The sequence below is a fragment of the Saxophila tyrrhenica genome, assembly GCF_035928015.1.
Source record: "Saxophila tyrrhenica strain CCFEE 5935 chromosome Unknown scaffold_19, whole genome shotgun sequence".
NCBI classification, from domain to species: Eukaryota; Fungi; Ascomycota; class Dothideomycetes; order Mycosphaerellales; family Extremaceae; genus Saxophila; species Saxophila tyrrhenica.
The window spans coordinates 119,175-141,423 of NW_027041751.1; the positions used below are offsets into that span (position 1 = coordinate 119,175).

Sequence of the window (22,249 nt, forward strand, 5' to 3'; positions counted from 1 at the left end):
TCTCTTAGTGCCGTGGTGTCTCGAAAGACTGACTTCGTTCACCTGTCAATGGTCAAACACGATAGGTTCACCACCCACCGCAACTAGCCCATGCCGCATATGCGCGGTCATTCCCCCATCGACCGTTGGTCTTTGTCTCACCTTTAGGACAACGCCGAGTCACGAAGAGGTGTGCCCACGACCGTTCCTGAGTCGTTCGACTCACGCCCCCGTCACCGCCATTGGCTTGCGCATAGCTGCAGCTAGTTTACGTTGCAGAAACGATCGCATCGTTCGCTTCCACAACCGATGCTAGCGATCTGGTCACTGGAGGAGGGCGTGAGGGCGCTAGAGGATGTCTTTTAGCACCGACGAAACAGAGGAAGGGGAAAGCGCCAATGGGGGGTTATTGGGTGATTGAGTGGTGCCGCTAGCTGGTGTACCTCGCACGAGGGTGTCACGCAAGGGATGCAGAGGAGCACGCGTGCCGCAAGGGATGTTTGCTGTGCAGCTCCCATGGTCATTGGACGGTGCATGAGGCAGGCTAACGCATGTCAACCGAGATCCTCGCTGTAACGATATCTTGCGAGGCCGAGACCCTGGTCAGTAAGGTGGTGTCTTGAAGACGAAGGCGATTGGTTCACGAGTAGGAGACGCTAGCCCATGTTGCATATAACCCGCATCAAAGCCACTGAAGGAAGGAGCGCACGCGGCACGACGCTAGGTCGATATCATTGGAAGAAGACGTGTTGATTGCTTGGGAAAGGAATCTTGCTGTCGAGTCTTCATATGGTACAGTAGGTGCACTCCTCTAAGGTCTAGCTACACACGCAGAATCGGCTTTCCGAGCCATGCTGCCATCCAAACCCAAATGCAAAAGTACCGCCCGCAGAGCCAGTCCACGGACGGTCGGTCGCTGTCGACGGTAGAACAGAAGCTTTCCCAAAACGCAGTCGCCATGCAAGCAATCCACAAGAAGCCAAACGCATCCAGTCCCGTCATCCCTTTCAACAATCCCATCTTCATCCCTTCATTCATCAACCCTTCGCTTGCTGTTGTCCACCACCAGTATACTAATTGATCGGCCACCTCGCCTTCAAACCCTCCGTCCAGCGCCCATACAACACCTCCCCCAGCATGCCTACATGCTCCATCCCCGGCTCGCTCGGCCGACCCGGCATCTTCTCGTCCAGCTTCTCCTTCTCCCGTTCGGCATTGAGCGCCTGACTCGACCGCATCTTCTTAAGATGCGGGTTCTGCGGGTTCAACACCAGCTTGCCGGGGCTCGCGCCGTACTTGTCTTTCAGTGGAGACGAAGAGGGTGTCTTGGCGGCTTTGGAGGGTGAGGAGGTAGGTGTGACGTCCCTGCTGCTGGAGACTTCGGACTCGTGAACGCGGATGCTGCCTTTCTTCGTAGGCGAATTCATGCGGAGAGAGGCTAGTTGGGCGTTCGCGACTCGTTGGGGTAGCAGAGCGGAGGCGAGCTTCGGGTCGGACTGGATGCGATCCATCATTGCTCGCAGAAGTGCCAGCTCTCCTTCCGGGTCAACGGCGTTAAGGTGGGCCCAGGATTCTGCTACGCCTGCCAGAGCTTCGCGCTTGGTGCGGTCGGCTGTTGCAGCATGAGCTTCTTGGAACGCAGGATCCAGTGCCTTGTCGTAAGCGCGGCGACCGACCATGGCTTCCTTCGTGTTGGGCTGCGCAGCAGGCTGGGCTTGCTGCTGGGGCGCAGGCGGTGGCTTGTTTTCAGCATCGCTGTCGAAGACGCTGTCTTGCGGCGAGGTTGAAGGCTGGTTGTGATGCTTGGGGGATGAAGGAGTGTGGCTGGAAGACACCCGCTTGAACTGCCGGACCGTCGACGTGCCGTTGCCGAAGGACATGTCCAGACCCAAGGGCTGCTTCTGCGCGGAAGATTGCGCTGGTGCGCCGCTGACCTTGCGTGATGTTGCATTGTTGCCAGAGACCTTGCGGCTCACGCGGCGAGCTGTTGGCGATGAGACGGATACTTTGCGGGCGGTGATGGCTGACACTTTCCGCACACTGCTGCTGATGCGCGGCTTTGGGGTTTTGATGGTGGAGATCTCCCGAGTGGGTGTGCTGGTCGTGGAATTGGTGATATCGCCTAACGGCGCAGCATCCAGGGTCATACCCTCCATTGCTGAGGTGGCGTTCTCCATATCCGATCCATCACCCGAGGGTATGCGCTCCAGCTTCCGTCTCTTGACCGTGTGTTTCGCAATCGTGCCGAACTTGGTCGCGGGCTTGATGGTGTCGAAGACCCATTCGTCTTCCTCATCTGCACTGCTCATCTCTCGTAGCGTCTCTTCATAGTATCTGGAGTCTCTCTCATGAGCCCTGCCGTTCTGCTCGTATGCCTTCGTCCTCTGCACAAGGTCTTGCAGCAAATCGGTCTTGCCAGCACGACGAATGAAGGCATGCTTTAGCAGAATCTTAGCCGAAGGACGTCCCTCGGGGTTCTTGTTGAGGCATTGCGCAACAAAGTCTTTGAACTCTTTGCTGAAGCGACTGCCTTCCAACCTCGGCGGCTTCTCCTTCGGTATCAGGAAGAGCACTTTCATAGGATGTACGTCGCTCCGTGGTGGTTCTCCGAGTGCCATTTCCATGGCCGTAATACCCAACGACCAGATATCAGCGTGGTAGTCATACCCGGCTTCCTGGATGACTTCCGGAGCCATCCAAAATGGTGTGCCCACAAACGTCAACCGCTGCGACTTGATGTTTGTCAACTGCGCGGCCACCCCGAAGTCCGCAATCTTGACCTGCCCCGTCTGGCTGAGTAGGATGTTCGCCGCCTTGATGTCTCGGTGGATCTTCCCCGTCGAGTGCAGATAGTCCAGCCCCTGCAGTAGCTCTTTCAGGATGATAGCAATGTATCGCTCGTCCATTGCGCCTGGCTTTAACAGATCCAGGCAGCTGCCGCCTCCGAGATACTCCATCACGATCCATAGTTTTGTCCCGCGCACGAAAGAGGTTCGGTATGCTGTGACGTAGGAGGAGGAGCAGGTCGCGAGCAGGCTGATCTCCTGCTGGATCTCGCGAATGTCGTCGTCGCTACCTTCGAGATCGATGTGCTTGATGGCGACGTATTGGCCCGTCGACTTCTCGAGGGCTTTGTAGACGATGCCGAAGGAACCGCCTGGTGTAAGTGGTCAGCGCATGCATGGCATCTATCAAAACCATAACTCACTGCCCAGCTCCTCCAGCATCTGGTAGTTCTCCGCCATACTGAATGATCTCTGCTCGTCGGAGCTCGGTGATAGCTGTGTTTACTCTGCCTTCAACGTCGAGATCAGCTCCAGCGCGTGCTTCGTGATGGCAAAACAACGAATCGATGCTGCGACGGCAATGGCATATGCATGTAAAGATATATAGAGTCAAGATAAAGGGGTCTGCTGGCTCATGTAGGATGATGTAGTCGGCCTTCTTCACGGCCTGGTCGAGCGCCATTGTTACGCCTAGCAACCGCCGAAGCGCGAGCTCGTGCACCGAGGCCAGGCCGATCAGCGCCCTCCCACTTCCACTTCACTTTACCTTCGAATATGATCTCCATCCTTGCTGCATTTCCGGGAGTTATATTAACGATTAGAACGTCTCGCGCGCGAGCAAGTGCTGTGGACACTTGACGGTCATGTCTGCTGAGCATCTTGTGCTTCCCGAGAAGACAGACATGCCGAGTCGCACGGCGACACGTGAAACATCCTGACTCGCAAGCCTGCGACTAGCCCACATCTTGGGAAGTTGGAAGTGATGGAAGTCCTGCCTTGACGACGAACCTTTGTCTGGAACGTTGGGCGAGTGGTCAAGTCACCACATCAGATGACAATTCAAGGTGAGAGGGACCTGCCCTACTCCTTGGATTCGCTCGATCATCGCAGCCACTCCTGTCTACATGTATCTTCTACCCCCGGACCTAGACAATGTCCATGGCTCTACAGACTGTACTTGCAGTGCAGATTGCTCACAGCTTCACCTTCCCTTCCGCCAGGTCTTGCCACTCCTTCCTACCAAACGCCTCATACGTCTCTGCTCCCGGCTTCGACCACAAGAACACATCATCCACACCCTCCTTCTCCTCTGTCCCAACCTTCTCCGGATCCACGCCCTCTTTCCTCAATGGCACCTTGTTCTGCTTGTGGTTGTGAATGTGCGAGCTCCGCTTCACCACGCGCAGGAACACTGGAACGGCGTATCGAGGCAGCGTTGACCGCGCATAACGGACGAGTTCTGCGTAGTCTGGGTTCGGCTTGCTCAGCACAACAGCTGCGCAGCCTGCTCGTCCTTCGTGACCAGGGACTGTCACGCCGTAGACATTTGCTTCTGTGATGCTGGGATGGTTGCCAAGGGCTAAGGCAACTTCAGCCGTTGAGACGTTCTCGGATTTCCTGTGAAAGCATTAGCAAATATGTCCAAGCATGAACACGACAAGAAGGTATGGCAACGCACCATCGGTAAGTGTCTCCCAGCCGATCCAAGAAGAACCAATGCCCGTCTGGAGTCCTCCTCAACGCATCTCCACTCCGGTAATACAGATCTCCCTTCTTGAACACATCCATAGCGAAGCGCTTATTCGTCGCCTCCTCGTTGTTCCAGTACCCACCAAACGCAGCTTTACTCGGCACCTTCACAATCATCTCCCCACCCTCCTCATACGGTAGCCGCTGCGCAAAACCAGTCTTAGGGTCCCGCCATATGTCGCCAGTATCGGTGTCCACCCGCACGGGAACAAAAGTGTCTCGGAGCAGATAACGGTAAATGCCACCATGATGCCCAACACAGGCGCTGAGATACGGTCCTCGCGCCCAGACGACCAGAGCAAACACGCCTTCGCTGGAGTTGAAGAACTCAGCGATCTGGGGGATGTTGAAGCGTTCCTGGAACTTGTACCAGACGTCCGGTCTCAGTCCATTTCCATAACAGCAGCGGATCTTGTGTTTCCGCTCTAGAGGGTGTGGAGGTGCAGCGAGCAGATACCGCGCCGTCTCGCCGACGTAGATGAAGAGAGTAGATCCAGAGTGGTAGATGTCTGACCAGAAGTTTGAAACAGAGAAGCGAGGCGCAAGTGCTACACCGACGCCACTGTACAGCGCTGCCGAAGAGGTTATCAACCCAGTGCCGTGGTACAGCGGCATGGGGCAGTACCAGCAGTCCACTCCGCTTTTGGCACCAAAGCCAGGCTCGAGATGGGCGCCAGCGAGGACCATGCGGCCAACAGTAAACGGCGCTCCTTTAGGAAGACCGGTCGTGCCGCTGGTGTAGATGAGTGCGTAAGGCCAGGCGCCAGTCATTCCGTTCCTAAGCTCATCTGGAGGTCGGACGACAGGCAGCGAGCCGATCTTCTGCTTGAGATCAGAATCCAGCGTCACGATCTTGGCTCCTCCAGCTTCGATCTCGCTTCTGCTGCCTTCAACGCGGCGCTGACAGTCTGCGTCAGTGTCGACGATCAGAAGCTTGCTGTTCGCCACTGCGAGACAGTGCATCAGCGCTTTGCCTTCAAGGTTGTAATTGATCATTGCCGGACCGGCGCCAATTGCCAGCGTGGCGAACATGAGCATCAGGAACTCGGCAGAGTTGTGGAGGTAGATAGCTACAAGATCGCCTGGCCGGATACCTTCGTCCAGCATCCATTGGGCGAGCTGGAGGACATAGTCGCCTACTTCCTTGTACGTCCAGCTTCGTTCACGGGTCCAGATTGCGCGAGAGGCGGGCTGGCGGGCACAGGTCTCTTCGAGGAAGTACCATGGCGATAGCTTGTCTGCTTTTGCTGGTCTCGTTGTTAGTAAAGTTGCTGAATCAAGGTGGAGATGGCCTACTTCGTCTGTTGTAGTCCCGCTCGGCTCTCTTGAGGCTGCGGATGTGATTGATGTCTCGGCGTAGCTGATATTTGCCGTCCAGATACGCGGCTGCAGCCAAACCACCTGCCGCTGCCGCTGCTAAAGGATTGAGTCAGCGTCAGTCACCTGTATACCTCGCAGCAAGGCATGATACCTAGAGCCATTCTGTTGTGTCCTTGTCTAGATCGTTAGGAGATGTATGCGGACGTATGAAAATGCAAAACCACACCGTCTAACAGATATACGCTCCAAGGCTCATGATACAGAAACAACCAACCTAGGGAGTCTGCCGACGCAAAAGAGTAGAGTAGGACGAGATGGATCTGGACGTGGTCGTGAAAGCGGGCGGTCGGGATGCCGAGGCATTGTTGGAGACTCTGTCGGCTCAATTCCGCTACCACTGTAGTAACCTACATAGTTGCCTTTCTTTGAACAACTACATGCGGCATGTGCTGGTGTCTTTCTTGATTGAAATCGTCTCACTGTCAAAGCAAGCTCCATGGGAGTCTTCGGAACTTACTAACCTCCAACATCCGCAGTGCTCGGAGGGAGAGACAGCCACCGACCCTAGGACACTTACGTCCGTAAAGCAGCTTCGCCAATCGACGGCGGATAGGAATCAAAACATTCCGCACCCGCGCCTCAGCTTGACAATGAGAATGCGGTGATGTTTGAGGCAGGCGTAGCATTAAGTTGTGATATCGGATAGGCGGATCATGGAGCGCCGTCAGACCGAGTGCATATATTCCAATCCTCCCTCTCCAACAGCACTACCAAGCAGCAGAACACTCAGCAGCAGGTTAGAGACGACTACACTATCGAGAAATTTCCAAAAATGAAGTACAACCCAGAAAGAGACATACCTGATCTCTCCGGCAAGGTGATCCTCATCACTGGAGGTACGACACACCGCTCGCAGCCATTATCCTGTCGCCAATGCACTGACAATGATGTAGGTACCGCTGGCATTGGCAAAGCCGCTGTCTTTGAGCTTGCGAAACACAGCCCAGAACAGATATACTTCACTGGTCGCAACGCTCAAGCTGGAGCTGGAATCATTGCAGAGGCGAAGCAGTCTTCACCGCGATGTGCTGTTACTTTCATCAAGTGTGACCTTTCCGCTTCGCGAGAGGACATCCGGAACAGCATCCAAGATCAATTCAAGTCATCACGCTTGGACATACTGATCGCAAACGCTGGCATCATGGCGGTTCCGCCCGCCCTGGGTGCCGAGGGATTCGAGATACAGTTCACCAGCAATTATCTCGGCCACGCCATCCTGTTGAAACTACTGCGTCCCCTCATGGTCAAGACTGCAAAGAGTAGTCCAGACTCTGACGCGCGTCTGGTTATGTTGAGCTCGTTCGGCCACACGGTGCATCTTCCTGGCGGTATCGACTTCGACAGCCTCCGCACACCTGATGCTGGGACAGCCTTGCAGCGCTATGGCCAAAGTAAGCTCGCAGACATCCTCCTCGCGAAGAGCATGGCGAAGCATTATCCGCAGATCACCAGCGTTTCGGTACATCCAGGGCTCGTGCGAACAAATCTGGCAGACAACGTTGAGCCATCCTTCATGTTCAGCATCCTGACATCATTGACCTGGACGCCATTGTACTCCTCAGCAGAGCAGGGAGCGTACAACGCGCTCTGGGCGGCAACAGCGCCGAAGGGGAGCGTGGAAAATGGTGCGTACTATGACCCAGTAGGAAAGAAGGCAGGAAAGAAAGGTCAGACTTCGGGTTTGGCTGATGCTGGTCGAGACAAGGATCTGGCGGAGAGGCTGTGGAAGTGGACTGAAGATGAATTGAAGGGGTTGGAAGACTTATCGTAGTCATAGGTCTTTCGTACGCGTCGTGGCGTGATCATCTCTTTTCCGCTCTCGTAGTTGGAGTTCTTTTCTTTCAATGCGCTCTATAGACACGAACAGCCAGACCTATCGTTATGGTGAAACACATGGTCGAAGATGAACCCTCGCATGCTATACGTAGAGTGGAAAGAAAGAAAGTGTAACAGGCGACGTTGAGGTGATATGGGGTCTTGGCGGCTTGGGCGGCTGCATCTCCTTTCCGCTTAGCTCGGATGAGCGCGATCTCGTGTCGGTTCACAAGATACTCCGTCTGACGATCCTTCTATCAGTACTTCATTGATAGGTGTAGCAAGTCGTCGCCGGAACAATGGCGTTACCAGGTATGGGCGGTATGGGAGGCATGGGCCAGCAGCAAAGCATGGATCCGGAACAAATGCAGCAGATGCAAATGGTCAAATACGTTCGTCCTCCTTCCCCGTTACAACTACCACATCATCCTAATTACTACTCCAGATGCAAGCAGCAATGGAGTCATGCCCCGTCAAGACAGTAATAGCTGGGACCATGGGCTTCGGGCTGGGAGGCATGTTCGGCGTCTTCATGTCCAGTATGCGCTACGACACTCCAATGTCATCTGGGATGCCCGGCGGCGTGGGAACCATCTCCGATCTACCGGTCCGCGAACAGCTTCGACACGGTTTCAAGGATATGGGCCGCAGTGCCTTCAGCTCGGCGAAGAACTTTGGATACATTGGGGCGCTGTTCGCCGGGTCAGAGTGTGTGATTGAAGGATATCGGGGCAAGAACGATCTGTCGAATGGCGTCGCGGCTGGATGCTTCACGGGTGGCTTTCTGGCGAAGAGTGCCGGGCCGCAAGCAATGGTGGTGGGCTGCGCTGGGTTCGCAGCGTTCTCTGCTGCGATCGATGCCTACATGCGCATGCCGAATGACGACAGGGGTGCCGATCCCATTGTCTGAGTTCCTCTGCCGACGAAGATAAACGACCTAAGACCCTGCGACGAGCAAGCCCACGCTTCTGCTTATACCCACTGGGCGACCTAGAAGCGCTTCGACTTACACGTCTACCGGACATTAGCGGCGCCCCCATTCATCACCATTTGGGATGGATTGTTTTGCCTACAGCACCGAATGGATGGTAGAAGACATGCTGTCCTACCCGGTGGATAGAACGACGCCAATACACTCACCACTCACCTACTGCAACGTTGACATGAAGACTCGACACCGCCGAAGACTATTGAAGCCAGGAACGATGAAGAATCGCCAGACGGACCATGCTTGTGCTATACGTGCCTGTATGCCACTTGATTGTGCTACAACAGTTACTGTTACAGCGATCAATCGCCTGGATCCGCATCCAGGATCCCCTAGCTAGTGTAGCCCTAGAATTCGACCAGCGATCGACAACCAGCAATATTGGTTCCACTCCAGATGAGATCCATCCTCTTTATCCGTCGGTCGAGTGGACTTCAGCAGTCCAGATAGTTGCGACAATCTATTCCTTGTACGAGAGCGAACTCTACACCCTGATTTGGGCAACTCGCTCGGTTCAGCAGAGATTCGAGACTCGAAATGTACCCACACTGTGGCGAGTATTGCGGCTGTCCAGAAAATCACGCAGAATGCCGGGAGTAGTCCCCACACTCGTGCCATGGAGACATGCCGATGCTGTGGGTGTACGTCTTCTGGATCTGGATCTCATCCAAGCTCGCCATTACGAACCACACTCGAACACACAATAAATCAAGAGGGCCCTCCGTCGAACGTGTCCGCTATGTCATGATGTCTCTTAATGCGGCTCACATCGAGGACTGTTCGATTTACCCAACGAATCGCAAAAACCCCACTAACCCAGTTCCTAGCCTGCTGCATGGCTTGTGGGGATCTCCTCAACCCCGTGGCTGCACATCCAAGCTCCGGCAAATCGACCAAGCACATCGCTTGCCTCTCTGGCTCCCGTCTTATCCACAACAAGCCTCAAGCCCGCGGCTTGTGGTGTCTTGAAAACGCTTCCATCATTTATCCGGGCTCGAAGTCACGAAGTGTTGTTCGATGTGGCGTTCCTTGTAGCATTCGCAGAAGATCTCGTCCAGGCTAATTGACCTCGTGGCAAGTATATATCAAGACCTCTTCAAGGGCGAAGCAGGCTCTTTTCCTTCTCACCATCACCAGATCCATCCATCATTCAATATGTCTATGCGTTCTCTTGCAACTGTCGCCGCGCTGGCGGGTGCAGCCTTTGCTGCCCCAGCACCTGCAAAGACCACTGATGTCTCGGCAACAACTACGACTCTCCTTGCTACCGCTACGAACAAGGCATTCGGTCTTAACGATGCCGCTAAGCAAGCCGGCAAGCTTTGGTTTGGTACCGCGGTCGACATTCCGGGTACAGGCGAGGCACAAGACAAGTTCTACTTTCGGTGAGTCCGCTGGCGACTGATATGCATCAGCAACGCACATGAAACCTTGGCTGACGAGTTCGATGCATTAGGGAGTTCAAGAGCCCTCATGACTTCGGAGAAGCGAGTAAGTCGGATCACGTGGGACATGGCGTTGCTTCGCACCTTTGCAGACAGGACAGAATGCTGACGTCTTTTACCTGAAGCCCCGGCAAACATCATGAAGTCCGTACAGCCCATGAGAGAGAGCTCTCACGATCCGTGCTAACCCATCCCAGGTTCGATGCCACCGAGCCAGAACAAAACTCTTTCAACTTCACCGGCGGTGACTACTTCCTGGACGTTGCGGAGCAATATGGCAAGCAGGTCCGCTGCCACAATCTCATCTGGCAGTCTCAGCTTCCCAACTGGGTGAATAACCCGGCCACCCCGTGGACCAACAAGACCTTGTCCAAGGTGCTTGTGAACCACGTAACGAACCTCGTGGAGCATTTCGGCGACCGCTGCTACTCTTGGGACGTTGTCAACGAGGCCTTCGCAGACTCCCCGGCCGGTGATTATCAGAAGAATGTCTGGTTCAACAACATTGGTCCCGAGTATGTGCCTATGGCTTTCGCTGCCGCCCAAAAGGTCATCGAGAAGAACGGTCTCAAGGTCAAGCTGTACTACAACGACTACAACATTGAGTCTCCTGGCGCGAAGACTACTGCCGCTTTGAACCTTGTCTCTGAGCTGAAGGGCCGTGGCATCCAAATCGACGGTGTTGGTCTTGAGAGCCACTTCATCGTTGGTACGTATCTATGCCTGTCTGCCATCCCGAGTTCTCATGCTAACCGCATGTCAGGCTCGACCCCAAGCTACCACCAGCAACTGCAGACCAAGCGTGCCTTCGTCAGAGAAGGCGTCGAGGTCGTCATCACCGAGCTTGACGTCCGCGCTACTCTGCCACCTAGCGCAGCCGAGCAGACACAGCAAGTCCAGGACTACTACGACAGCGTCAAGTCCTGTGTCGACGTCGCTGGCTGCGTTGGTATCGTTGTCTGGGACTTCGACGACACTTACAGCTGGGTTCCGTCCACCTTTGCCGGGCAGGGTTACGCCGATCTCTTCTTCCAGCCGCATGGTGCCAACCACCCGCTCGTTAAGAAGGCGGCTTATGACGGTGTGCTTGAGGCTTTGACTGGTGCTGCTGAGGGTGTGTAGATGGTGGATGATATTGACGTGTAACGTAGCTTTGATGATATGAATAGCAAAAGTTATCTCGGCTGTCAAGTAATCTGACACAATTCTCTGCCAGCAAGACGTCAGACCTCGTACCAAAGAAGTGTCAGTCTCCGCATGCTCGACTTGGATAAATTGTGATCTCATTGAGAATTTTACTCAGGGTATGAGATTGTCCTACAGAGAGAAGGAAACAGGCCGGCAAGCTGTGTAGTCCTCTAAGCCAACAGAGAGAGGAAAACCCAATGCCAGGTTGGACAGTAAGCCATCGTGTCAAGGAGGAGGCAAGGTCTGACTGCCACTTCAGCTGGAACTTAGCATGGCGTCTACATTCAGAGAAGCAGAGTCCTTGTGCTCTACTTTGTAGTATACATCGTCCTATTGACGCTTCGTCACCACTACTTCCACCCTAGCACAGCCTTCTCAACAAGCGGCTGGACATACTTCCTCCCCCCATCCGAATACTCATGCGTCCATACCATCTGTCTCTTCCTAAGCTTCTGATTTGCATGCCATGGCTTGACGTTAAGTTTCTCATCCTGCTCAATCGCCTTGTACACAACATCGAACAGCTCATCAGCCTGGTCTTCATCCACGCGAATATCGTCTCGCACAGCGAGAACGATCTCACGAATCTTCTTCTTCTTGCCCGTCTCGGGGTCTTTGATTTTGTACTTGCTCAAAGAAACGCTGATGTCTACGCTGACTTCTGCCGTCCATGCTGCGTGAATCACAAACCAGTTGAAGACTTGCTCCCACTCGGTTCGCTTGATCTGTTCGTCCATTCCAATAGGAATAGAAGCAAGGCCGAGGCGGACCGTGGGTGTCCGCGGGGAGGGCGTGTCGACGAAGAGGTTCTTCCAGTCCCTTCTGAGCAGATCCCGAACCCCTAGATGGTCGAGGTCTTTCTTAGCATCACCGAGCTTGTCATCGAGGTCATCCATGACGTCCATTAGATCCTTGTCATTCCAGCGGCTGCGCTTGATTATACGCTCCGAAGTGGTTTTGTCTGTGTCGATGCTTTTCTTGGGATTGAGGCCGTCGGAGTCGATGGCAATGGCGCCGAGCATAAGCTGCAACAACTCATGCGGCATATGATACTCTTGGTCCATTTCTTCCAGTTCATCGAGCATCTCGCGTGCCACAATAGTAGTACAGCTTGCTGTCTTTTCGAAGATGCGAAGGGGCGCGTCTGGAGCAGCTCCTGCATCTTCGTGGTGGTCTATGATTCCAAGCACAGTAGCATCCTCCCATCTACGCAGCGGCGCGGGATGATCGACCAGGATGATGCCTTTGATTTTGCGGCTTAGCGTTTCGACATCTTCCGGAAGCTCGTTGATGGTCAGCAAGTCACGATGCTCAGGGGACATCTTCGAGTCGGCCAAAGCAAGGCTATTCTCGGGACGGAGATCGAGCTGATCGGAGGGTGTCTGGAGTAATGCAACGACCTTCATCGGATCCGAATCGTTTTGCGACTTGTGCTCCAAGTGGTACGCCCACGATAAAGCGGAAGTGACGCTGTCAAGGTCGCCCGCTTCGTTGCCCATCACGAAGATCCATTCGTGCGCCTTGTCTTCTTGCCATTCCATTAGAAACTCCTTTTTGGTCTGTCTGGACCATTCTGAAAAGTGGCCAACTCCGCTGTCCGGCTTGCGCACGACGCTTGAGTCCGACATGAGTGCCTCCTGTTGGTGTGCTATCGGAACAATCGCAGCTTGGCCGAAGCTGAAGAGGACCACCAGGCCCGTCAATATGGTATGCCGCATCTCGCGATCACTGCAGCTGCTGATGAGTCTGTTGCAAAGAAGGACCAAAGGCTCAAGGAGGCTGGATGTAAACCTGGTTCAATGCCAACGTTGGGCTAAACTCAAAATGCCGCGGAGCGTCATCGCAAAACTCTCAAGGCAAACACAACGTACAACAGCAACAGTCCTGACCAGTTCACCGAGCTGTCCTTGCAGACGATATTAAGAGACGTTTGCAGGCACTACCATAATATCTGATCTATCCCCCATCGAATTCCTATGTATAACCATTATATACATAGGTCCACTTGCTGCCTTCACTCGAAAACGTCCAATCAGAGCCATCTATCGATTTGCGTGAGCGTACGATGATCCATAACTCCTCTCTCTCTCTATCGAACTAATTATCATCGTGGTACCTTCGTCATTCCCAAGCAAGCAGTCTACGGCGAAGGCTGCGGTGTCGCCATCCTAATGTACTGCCCAGACGTATCAACCCCCGTCAGGTTTTCGCCAGAAGCTGCTGCGGACCGATACTTTGGAAGCAGAAGATCGTCGGTAAGTCGACCATGAGGTTGTATGCCGTCTCGCTTCCACGTCTTCCGCACTTTGCGACTGGGAAGATTCGACTCTTGACCGGGCATGAGTCGCCCTGGGTGCCAGACGTTGTAAAGAACCAGAGCTATGAGCATGACGGTGGAGTCGAAGACGTATTGGTAGGCTTCTTTCCTAGGAATCGTTGACTCCAGTCCGTTGCTGTATTCGATCAGGCGGAACTGTTGTGTGCGGTCAGCGTTGATCACGCAGAAGATCTTCAGGTAACTTACAATGATACGAACAGTGATCAGCCCGACCACTGCGTACTCGACGTACAGCAGCAACAACCCTCGAGATCGATTAGCTGACGGCGGCTCGCGTTGGAGTCTCCTGTGGAAGCGAACGGCGAGTGCTAGAAAGAAGAAGATGCACAGCTGCTGGAAGCCAACGCCGCCCATGTAGATGTGCAAGCCTGCCATGATTGTGTCCGTACTCTTCTTCTCCCCACTAGCCATGATGGCTCCAGCAACTTGCACCAAGAAGGCAAGGATATCCAGCAGAACAAAGATGAGGCCGAATCGCCATGCCTTGACTTTGAAGACAGATGCGCTGGGCGTGAAGTTGTACACCATGCGGCCCATGACCTAGTCACTGGTCAGCTTTGCTTCACAGTACGATGTTGATGTACTCACCATGTAAGCGTAGGCATTGGTCCAAATGGGTGCAACCATCATGATAACAAACCAGTACGTATAAAATCCCACGCTGGCCGGATTCTGAATGCTCAGAACTCGAAGGACGTATGCCGCCGTCTGCAACGCTCCACTGAAGGTAATGACAAAGCTGTACGGTTTCCTATGAAGGAACATCTGCACGGCGTGCGCGATGGTGGTGATGCCGAAAAGTACGGTGTAGAGGTAGGCAGCTGGAAGGCTTGGACAGAAGTCCGGCCATACACTGTGCAGATCGCTTATGGCTTGAACTTTTGGTCAGTAGAGGAGGGAGAGGTCTCGAGGAAGACATACCTTTGCATTGGCCCATTGCAACGTTCAATGCTGTTGAGAAGAGTTTGTGCTTGAGAAGGGACTCGGAAATGGAAGGTGGGTGTATTGCGGTCTTGCTCATGAGATGGGTGGAGCAGAGAGATATATACACCTACCGTCTCGCAGAGCTGAACATGATGTCCCTCCGGAGCCACGACTCGATGTCGTATGGAACATAAGCACTTCCGGCCTGCAAACGGTCTAGGATGTACAAGTTGACGGAAATGGGAGCAACAAAACTGCCCGCTCTGCGTTCAGAGCACTTCCCCGGCGACACCAGGCCAGGAGAATGGCTAGGCGTCGCAAGCCTTCCTCCCTTAGGTAGGCCTCTCACAGCCTTACGACGCACCTAACTGGCGGTTCACCGAGACCATCGCAATCCTTCTCGCCAAAAATGATGGTAGCCTAGGTGCCATACGACATGGCCATGGGTGCGCCATGTCTCATCAAGGCTCGGGTAACTTGAAGGGGTTGAGGCGCAGTATCCAAGCTCGAGTTGAACACCAGGATCGACGGTCACGTGCGGAATCAGCACAAGCCACCTCGAAGACTGGCGAGGGAGCGAATCACGAGTGACTGTGAGATTGTACTGGCAGCAGAGGGCGCATATTGATGTTGCTAGTCTAAGTCTGCGCCTAACGAATGATTTGCCTTCCATACCAGCGACTCAACGCATGTTGCTCATTCTCTTGCGAAGCGTACACGTATGCCCTTGAGCTGGCATCCGCCCCTTACACAGCCATCTCCTCGCTGCACTCCTGCTTGCGCTGGTCGAAGACCTTCAAAGCCTCTTCAGCGGCCTTCACGCCAGACAAAACCATCGCGCCGAACGTCGGTCCCATTCGGTTCGCTCCATCAACTTCAGACAATTCCATGCCGCCAATGATCAAGCCCGGCGCGATCTCACGCGTGCCCTTGACGATGGCATCCTCAGCAGTGTTCATGTCGAGGCCACGCATGCCGCCGAGAGCAGGAAGACCGCCCATGGAGACGAGACGCTTGGCGGAGAAGGCGCCGAATGGTCCGTCATGACCAGTCGTGGAAATAACGATTGGAGCATTGATGGTGTTCGGGTCCATACAGGACTGATCATCGTGGTGCATGCTCACGAGGGTCCAGTTGGTCACGACGCCAGCCAAGCGGATACCACCGTCGTCAGTCTTGCGAGTGATGAGGTCCTCCACGGCGGTAGCATTGAAGAGCTTGACGTTCGGGAAATGGAGCACCTTCGACAGGATTGTGCTGGTAAAGAGGGCAGCGTGCTTGACCACGACGAAGTTGGCGTCCATGTCCTCATATCTTCATCTTCATCAGTACTATGGCATGTGTAGTTGTTGAGAGCTGACTTACGGCACCCCGATCTCTCTCAAGAATGCATCAGCCGGCTTACGCATAACCATAGCGCTGAAAAGCTGTCCACCAAGCCAAGCTCCTCCACCCGGCGAGACAGAAGCCTCGATGAGGGCAATCTTGAGGTCCGGTCGAGCCTTGGCCAAGCAGTAGGCCGTAGACAAGCCGCAGCTGCCAGCTCCAACGATAACGACATCGCTCTCAGCGTACTTGTCAAGGTCCGAGAAGTAGCGACGGGTCATAGCACGCGAGACCTGGCTCTCACGGATAGGAGCAAAGCGGAAGTCGGACCACTGGCCGGCCATCTCCTCGATGGTTTCCTGCTTGGTGGCAGCACCGTTGGCCGGAACGGCGGTCGTATGAGGCACGGCAGCTACCTTTGCTGACTTGGCTGGGTTGTGGCCATTGGTGGCCGGGTCTTGAAGGTCGACCAATGCTGCTGGTGGGGCCATGATGTTTCAGTCACCTGCGAATGTTAGTCCTGCTGCCAATGGACATGTTAGGGAGCATGATGGCATGATTCTTGGCGCAAGCATTGTCTTGATCAAGTTCTGCCGTCTAATCTCAGCAAGGGTGTCCGCCTCGAAGGTGGTGCTCAACGTCTGTTGACGGACAGCAGCCACCTCCGATCCGGACACCCGAGCACCGGCTCATGCATCATTATCAATGAATACCTGCTTGGTAGTTCGATGGACAGTGCCCATGATCGAACAAGAATCGATGCCACATGGCGTCGGCGGACACACAGAATGGAGTTGGATATATGCTTGAATCAGTCAGCTTGCGTTCGTCGGACGATGAGCAGGAGCTGTGGTAGTTTGTGATGAAGTTACCGGTACTCTGAATATCTCTTTGATTGTTGTTCGTCGCTATCGATGATTGTCGTAATGGAAGAAGAACAAAAATTCCGCGGCTACTCTTATAAAGGATGCTGGCAGAGAGCTTTGCGAGCTCAAGAGGGGAAGCTTCATCCTTGTTCAAAGAGTGGAACAAGCGTCGTTTGGTTGGCCCGTGAGACATGGTATGCATCCGATTCGGCTTTTGTGGTGTGGTCCAGCAAAGTAATCATGTGGCGAGTGCTCGTCATCTCGCATCTTGTGCTCATGTCCAACAAGCCGAAGATAGCAACTCATCTACCCCCCAAATCTTTCATTGCCCATCATCTCAGCATCAGAAAACACCATTGAAGAACAAGATACACATTGACACCATCAACCATGTTTAATTGGCTCACGAGCTGGATGCCTAATATCGCTCCTAGCGGACCCCTTCCGGCAGAACAGAAGGGTAAGAATGGCTTGACGATATCGACCTGCATGCTTGCGTCAGACTTACTCTACCGGCAGGCATACTCTCTCCCGTTGGCGATACCGTTGGACAGGTGCTGGACAAAGGGCTGAAGCCAGTCGGACATGTAAGTAATCTCCAATCCATATCGCGGCAACAAGAAACCGTGGAATCGGCCCAACATCGTAAAATGAGCGGTGTGATGGATCTTCACACAGGCTATGACAGCCCGTCAAGGAGTGTCGTATGGCCCACCTTTTTGCGGTTGGATCTGGGAAAAAGACCGTTAGATCTGCCCACTGGGTTGCGTCCACTGTCACTTGCTTGAGTGATCCTTCCTGACAACGCAAGCCCCGGCTGTCGACGACATATGCTAACCACCGTCTTCTTGCTTAGGTTGTCGGGCAAGTAACCGGGCCCGCAGGAGACGCTGCCGGAAATGTCAAAGATCAGGCGAAGAAGGAGCACGGCATTGGCGACGGAGAGGACAAGAACAAGCCGGATAGCGAGCTTCCCGGTGGTGAACGCGTCGGTGGCAAGACTCAGAGTGGGCAGAACCCGCTGGGCCTGTAGAACTGTAGCATTGGGTGCTGTTGATTGCATAGCGTTAGATTTGGCGTTATACCAGGCGTCGAGTTGGGGTTAAGCACACCAGAATGCAAGATGTCTCCAACTGGAGGGTGAAGCGAACCAGTCATTTCCTCTTCGCCTTTCGACCACCAGCCAAAATTTGGGTTCTTCGATAGGTACTAATTTACTGTCGTTGAGGCGTGGCCTCGGCACACGCACGGGACCTTGACGAGTGGCCTCGTAGGAACGCCTTGATTGCCGTCGCTCTAATGCTGAAGTTCCGAATGATGGCACTCTTTGTGGCCATGATGTTATGAGCACGTTCTTTCTAAGAACACAGCCGGAGCCAGAGTGGATGTACTGGGCTACATTGAGCTTTATTGTGACTGTTCCGCGCTCGCCGCTCTGCGATCGAAGGCATCAGCGAGCCATCTGGCCATAGGCCATGAGCGCCAAAATTGGATGTACGCCAAGAAGCCGATGTACAGGTGCCACTAGCGTGATAGTCGTCCATATGTCGACAGTTTGAGGCCACTTCCTAAGGGAGCAAAACTGACCGGCCTAGAACCCAAGCTGCCCTCCAAAAGCGGCATCAACCGCACTCTGCCCTTGCTGGCTCGACATAACCAGGTCCGGGTTCAAAAAGATATCCCATTCAAACGGCAAATCCACCGTCGACCAATCAATACTCGGCACCTCCGTCATCGTCGCCGACGCTGCAGTCGACGGATGGTCCTCGAAAGGCGGCCTTTCAGGCAAAGAGCTCAGCGCCTCCAGCTCCCTCTCCTTCCGCGCCCGGGACATCTTGACCAGCGAGGCCGCCTGGTTGTAAGCTTCGCGGACCATGTGCGTGTCGTAGACCTGACTGATGCGGTACATCAACGTCATAGCGTCAGAGACTTGGTTCAGCGACTTAGGCGTGTCCATGGCCAGGACAGTGCAGAGGTATTGGAAGGGGGTGGTGAGGACGTTCCACCAGGGGATGCGCGCTTCGAGCATTGTTGCGGAAGCGGCGCAGGCGGCTTTGCCGAGGGTGAGGACGGAGTCGGCGCGGTCTTTGGCGTCGGTGAGGGACATGAGCCAGAGGCGGCGGTAGATGGCGAATGCGAGGTCGGCTTTTAGCATGTTGATGAAGGAGGATTCGGATTGGAGTTCTTCGATTTTGGTCAGGGCGGAGCTCAGCGCTGCGGGTGGATCAGGCTCTCGTTCTCTGTCGACGTAGTCGCTTGGGAGTAAATCTGCGAGCTCGACCAGCTGATGTGAGTAGCCGCTGCTGTCAGCTGCAAATCTCTTCGTTGTGACAACGTCAAAGTTGACTCTTGATCGCCCATACTCGAAGGAGAAGATGATGTTCAGAGCTCGAGCCATCCAGAATAATCGTCGCCTGATCTTGGCCAACTTGTGGTCGCCCGTTGGAGCTGCAGGGTAGACAACCGCAATCGTCTGCATCTCCTTGTGCAGACCGCAGGCTTCGACTTGATGCATCGCCACAGAGCTTGCGACCCAAGCGGAGTGCGGTCTCGACATCAAGCGCAAGTACAGTGTGCGCAAGATCCAGCCAAAGACACTATTCGACGTCGGCGAGCGGACCATGCTTCGCTTATCCAGCACCTTCTTCGCATGGCTCACGAAGTCTTCCTCCTTAGGATGAGGATTTGGTGAGAAGAAGGAACCTAAAGCAGCTACTCCAAGCAGGACCGCATCAACCTCGCTATCACCTTGAGGGTTGGCGAACCGAGCTGAAGCTTGCTCAACAAAATCAGACTCATCCAGCAGCCCAATTTCAGGCTTCACGATATTGAAGTAAGCTTTAGCCAAATGTTGCATGTCCGCCCACGTCAAGATGGAAGTGATCTCCATCAACGGATCAGGATGCTCTCTTCGAATGCCCAGATGCCACGCAAACGAGTGCAGCCGAGGGATACTCTCAGACTCAAAGTCCATTCCTAGAATGCGCGGGAAGGCAATGGCCGAGTTGGCTCTCACGAAGCGCGTCTTGCTCGGATCTAGGATACCGCGGTGGTGGAACCTCGCGCCGGGCGCGGTGAGCGGATGGGCCTGGAGTTGCAGCATGCTGGGTTGCGTGTGACCGACGGGAGCCGGAGCCGGCGGCTCTTGAGAGACGTCGCCATTTGCATGGATGGAGGCACGTTTGGAGGATGTGTATTCGCATTGGTATTCATATCTCACGCATGTGGCGCATGGGACCTTGCCGTCGCTATCGAGTGTCAGTTTACGCTATCAAAGATTGACAAGTTGACAAGGCAAAGTAGATCGTATGGCGCAGAGACACAAAAATTTCTGTGACTTTTGCTTTCTCGAATCCCATAGGACATCGAAAGCATTGGACCTACCATTTCCTCTTCCTCTGCCGACAAGGCGCACAAGCCGCTCGTGATCGTTGGCGCCCGCCATGCTCCTGATTGTCGTCCCCGTCCTCATGATCATCCAGGCTCGCGGAGCGCTTGAGATTCGAGTGTCCGTTGGTCGCCATGTCTAGCTATGTATCAAGGAGAGAGGACCGCGCGGGTACTGCGGCCTTCTCAGAAGGGGAGGGTGTGGTGAGCCGGAGAGATGCGGTACATTTCGGCATTCGCTGATTCATCGCCGCTGCATACTGGTTGTAAGAAAGCTCGACAATGTAGGAATTTGCACGTGCTGGTCGCTTACTGCGCGCAACTCTCACGCCACCTCCAAGGTTTGGTGGTTGGAGGGGCTCGACGGAGAGAACGGGGCCCGCGGTCCGTTTCAATGGCTGGTCACGTGACGATGGCTGTTTTCGGCAGTCGTGACGGGAAGAATCACAAGACGACCAGACGGTGGTAGCAAACAAATGGATTGTATTCGTGCAAAGGCATCTCATTCGTTATAGCTTCTACTGAGCTAGCCATCACTTCTGTGTGTTCTCAGAACAGACCATACCATTGCCATCTAGCCTTACATTTCCTCGACATGGCACCATCAGCGCCTACCAACACCATCGCTTAAACATCAGTCCCATCAACGACCATACCCTTGACCCACTTGTGACACATGACGCGAGCAACCTCATCAGCAGCGTCATCGCTGACCAGAGCTCCAACCATGTAGAGAGCACCATCAATGCCAGCAGTGACACCACCAGTGGTAAGGACACGCAAGCCGCCCAGACGCAAAGTGCTGCGCTTGAGCACACTCTCGCGGCGGTTGTTGCTAGCCTTCCAGCTCATGCTGCCCTTGCGTCCGCCCGATGGCCTGGCACCGTTGGAGCGCTCCTCGATGGGAGATGGTGGGCCGCCGGCCGAGCTCTTCCGGCGCTTGTGCTCCTTGTACTCCTTGCGACTCATGATGTATGGGTTGGACTCTTCGTCTTCGCCGAGATCGAAGCGGAGGTTGTTGACCACGTACCTCTGCTCGGTGACGTCGCAGCGGTCGGCCATGTCACGCATGGCGACGTTGGAGCACAGGATCTCCAGCTTGGTGACGTAGTCTGGGTGCGTGGTAGCGCTCAAGCCGGCCAGAACACCGCACTCGGCGAGGAACATGGACCCGGTGCAGACGCTCATCAAGGTACGCTCGCGGTGTGGCTGCTTCTTCTGGGTCTCAGCGAACTGCTTGATCAATGGCAGCGGCTGGCCCTTGGACTTGAGGATGGCCTCGGTGCCGCCGCCAGGGATGACGAGGACGTCAATTTCAGCGAGACGCTTCATAGCTTCGGCGAAGGACATGTGGGCGTTGAAGGTAGCGCCCTGAGCGCTGGTGACCTCCTCTCCTTCAGCAGCGAAGATGACGCGGAAGGCTTTGGTTTCTGTTTATGTACTTCCATTAGCCAAAACGATCACAGCTTAGGAGGGGCATACAATCGTACCCGGCTTCTTTGGCTGGTGCATAGCCCACGAAAAAACTTCCAATGGTCCAACAACGTCCATAGCATCCATGCCTTCGTGGAGCGCGATTAACACCTTGACGGGCTCATTGACCACGCCAGCGTCCCCAGGCTCCTCGTAGATTGCACTCATTTTGCCGGTATTGTGGTTGTGACTTGTTCTGCTGAAGTTGCAGTGGTGTCAGGAGGGAGAAAATACTTCTCTACCTGCTTAGAAGGAGGTACCTACGTACAGCTGGCAGCTGGGCATGGTCACGAGGTCTCCATTGGTTCCCCGCGCGTCTTCCCCACACGACCAGAGTAGCGCAAAGCCTAGTTTCAAGGGTCCATTCTCTCTCATTCTGCTCGAGAAACACCTTCTCATCAACTTCACCTCTCCTGGTCGAACAAGCAGGTTTGCCGTTGAGCCAGTGCACGGCCATCCATGGTTGTGGCTGGTTTGTCGAGACAGTGCAGCAGCACAAGGGAGGGGATGATATCGGTCGTCTCGAGATGAAGCCCCGCGGTGACAGTTGCACAACGCCGGCATCTGCCACACAAACGTTCTCGATACCAGGAGAGACTACTAAG

At 54.5% G+C, this 22,249-nt stretch overlaps 11 protein-coding genes across 11 annotated transcripts; 4 read left to right on the forward strand and 7 right to left on the reverse strand.

The window, feature by feature from the left end:
* Nucleotides 1-1,052: 1,052 nt before the first annotated feature.
* On the reverse strand, nt 1,053-3,224 carry LTR77_009716 (uncharacterized protein; the record flags this gene model as incomplete). Its single annotated transcript, XM_064806942.1, has 2 exons — nt 1,053-3,136; nt 3,188-3,224. 2 exons carry the CDS (start codon nt 3,222-3,224, stop codon nt 1,053-1,055), a joined length of 2,121 nt encoding a protein of 706 aa, XP_064654758.1.
* A 734-nt stretch (nt 3,225-3,958) lies between these two features.
* On the reverse strand, nt 3,959-5,995 carry LTR77_009717 (uncharacterized protein; the record flags this gene model as incomplete). Its single annotated transcript, XM_064806943.1, has 4 exons — nt 3,959-4,382; nt 4,444-5,761; nt 5,811-5,930; nt 5,986-5,995. The coding sequence occupies 4 exons, from the start codon at nt 5,993-5,995 to the stop codon at nt 3,959-3,961; spliced, it is 1,872 nt and encodes a 623-aa protein (XP_064654759.1).
* A 671-nt stretch (nt 5,996-6,666) lies between these two features.
* Nucleotides 6,667-7,665, forward strand: LTR77_009718 (uncharacterized protein; the record flags this gene model as incomplete). The annotated part of the gene is made up of 2 exons (XM_064806944.1): nt 6,667-6,730; nt 6,788-7,665. 2 exons carry the CDS (start codon nt 6,667-6,669, stop codon nt 7,663-7,665), a joined length of 942 nt encoding a protein of 313 aa, XP_064654760.1.
* Nucleotides 7,666-8,008: 343 nt separating this feature from the next.
* Nucleotides 8,009-8,619, forward strand: TIM22 (Mitochondrial import inner membrane translocase subunit tim22; the record flags this gene model as incomplete). Its single annotated transcript, XM_064806945.1, has 2 exons — nt 8,009-8,101; nt 8,155-8,619. The coding sequence occupies 2 exons, from the start codon at nt 8,009-8,011 to the stop codon at nt 8,617-8,619; spliced, it is 558 nt and encodes a 185-aa protein (XP_064654761.1).
* A 1,233-nt stretch (nt 8,620-9,852) lies between these two features.
* LTR77_009720 (uncharacterized protein) lies at nt 9,853-11,264 on the forward strand (the record flags this gene model as incomplete). The annotated part of the gene is made up of 5 exons (XM_064806946.1): nt 9,853-10,082; nt 10,154-10,188; nt 10,268-10,286; nt 10,340-10,851; nt 10,906-11,264. The coding sequence occupies 5 exons, from the start codon at nt 9,853-9,855 to the stop codon at nt 11,262-11,264; spliced, it is 1,155 nt and encodes a 384-aa protein (XP_064654762.1).
* A 416-nt stretch (nt 11,265-11,680) lies between these two features.
* Nucleotides 11,681-12,958, reverse strand: LTR77_009721 (uncharacterized protein; the record flags this gene model as incomplete). Its single annotated transcript, XM_064806947.1, has 1 exon — nt 11,681-12,958. The coding sequence occupies one exon, from the start codon at nt 12,956-12,958 to the stop codon at nt 11,681-11,683; it is 1,278 nt and encodes a 425-aa protein (XP_064654763.1).
* A 512-nt stretch (nt 12,959-13,470) lies between these two features.
* Nucleotides 13,471-14,605, reverse strand: LTR77_009722 (uncharacterized protein; the record flags this gene model as incomplete). The annotated part of the gene is made up of 3 exons (XM_064806948.1): nt 13,471-14,208; nt 14,257-14,489; nt 14,590-14,605. The coding sequence occupies 3 exons, from the start codon at nt 14,603-14,605 to the stop codon at nt 13,471-13,473; spliced, it is 987 nt and encodes a 328-aa protein (XP_064654764.1).
* Nucleotides 14,606-15,338: 733 nt separating this feature from the next.
* On the reverse strand, nt 15,339-16,409 carry THI4 (thiamine metabolism- protein; the record flags this gene model as incomplete). Its single annotated transcript, XM_064806949.1, has 2 exons — nt 15,339-15,906; nt 15,958-16,409. The coding sequence occupies 2 exons, from the start codon at nt 16,407-16,409 to the stop codon at nt 15,339-15,341; spliced, it is 1,020 nt and encodes a 339-aa protein (XP_064654765.1).
* A 765-nt stretch (nt 16,410-17,174) lies between these two features.
* On the forward strand, nt 17,175-17,817 carry LTR77_009724 (uncharacterized protein; the record flags this gene model as incomplete). Its single annotated transcript, XM_064806950.1, has 3 exons — nt 17,175-17,244; nt 17,304-17,371; nt 17,641-17,817. 3 exons carry the CDS (start codon nt 17,175-17,177, stop codon nt 17,815-17,817), a joined length of 315 nt encoding a protein of 104 aa, XP_064654766.1.
* Nucleotides 17,818-18,375: 558 nt separating this feature from the next.
* Nucleotides 18,376-20,308, reverse strand: LTR77_009725 (uncharacterized protein; the record flags this gene model as incomplete). Its single annotated transcript, XM_064806951.1, has 2 exons — nt 18,376-20,032; nt 20,169-20,308. The coding sequence occupies 2 exons, from the start codon at nt 20,306-20,308 to the stop codon at nt 18,376-18,378; spliced, it is 1,797 nt and encodes a 598-aa protein (XP_064654767.1).
* Nucleotides 20,309-20,798: 490 nt separating this feature from the next.
* On the reverse strand, nt 20,799-21,812 carry LTR77_009726 (uncharacterized protein; the record flags this gene model as incomplete). The annotated part of the gene is made up of 2 exons (XM_064806952.1): nt 20,799-21,601; nt 21,662-21,812. 2 exons carry the CDS (start codon nt 21,810-21,812, stop codon nt 20,799-20,801), a joined length of 954 nt encoding a protein of 317 aa, XP_064654768.1.
* Nucleotides 21,813-22,249: the final 437 nt, after the last annotated feature.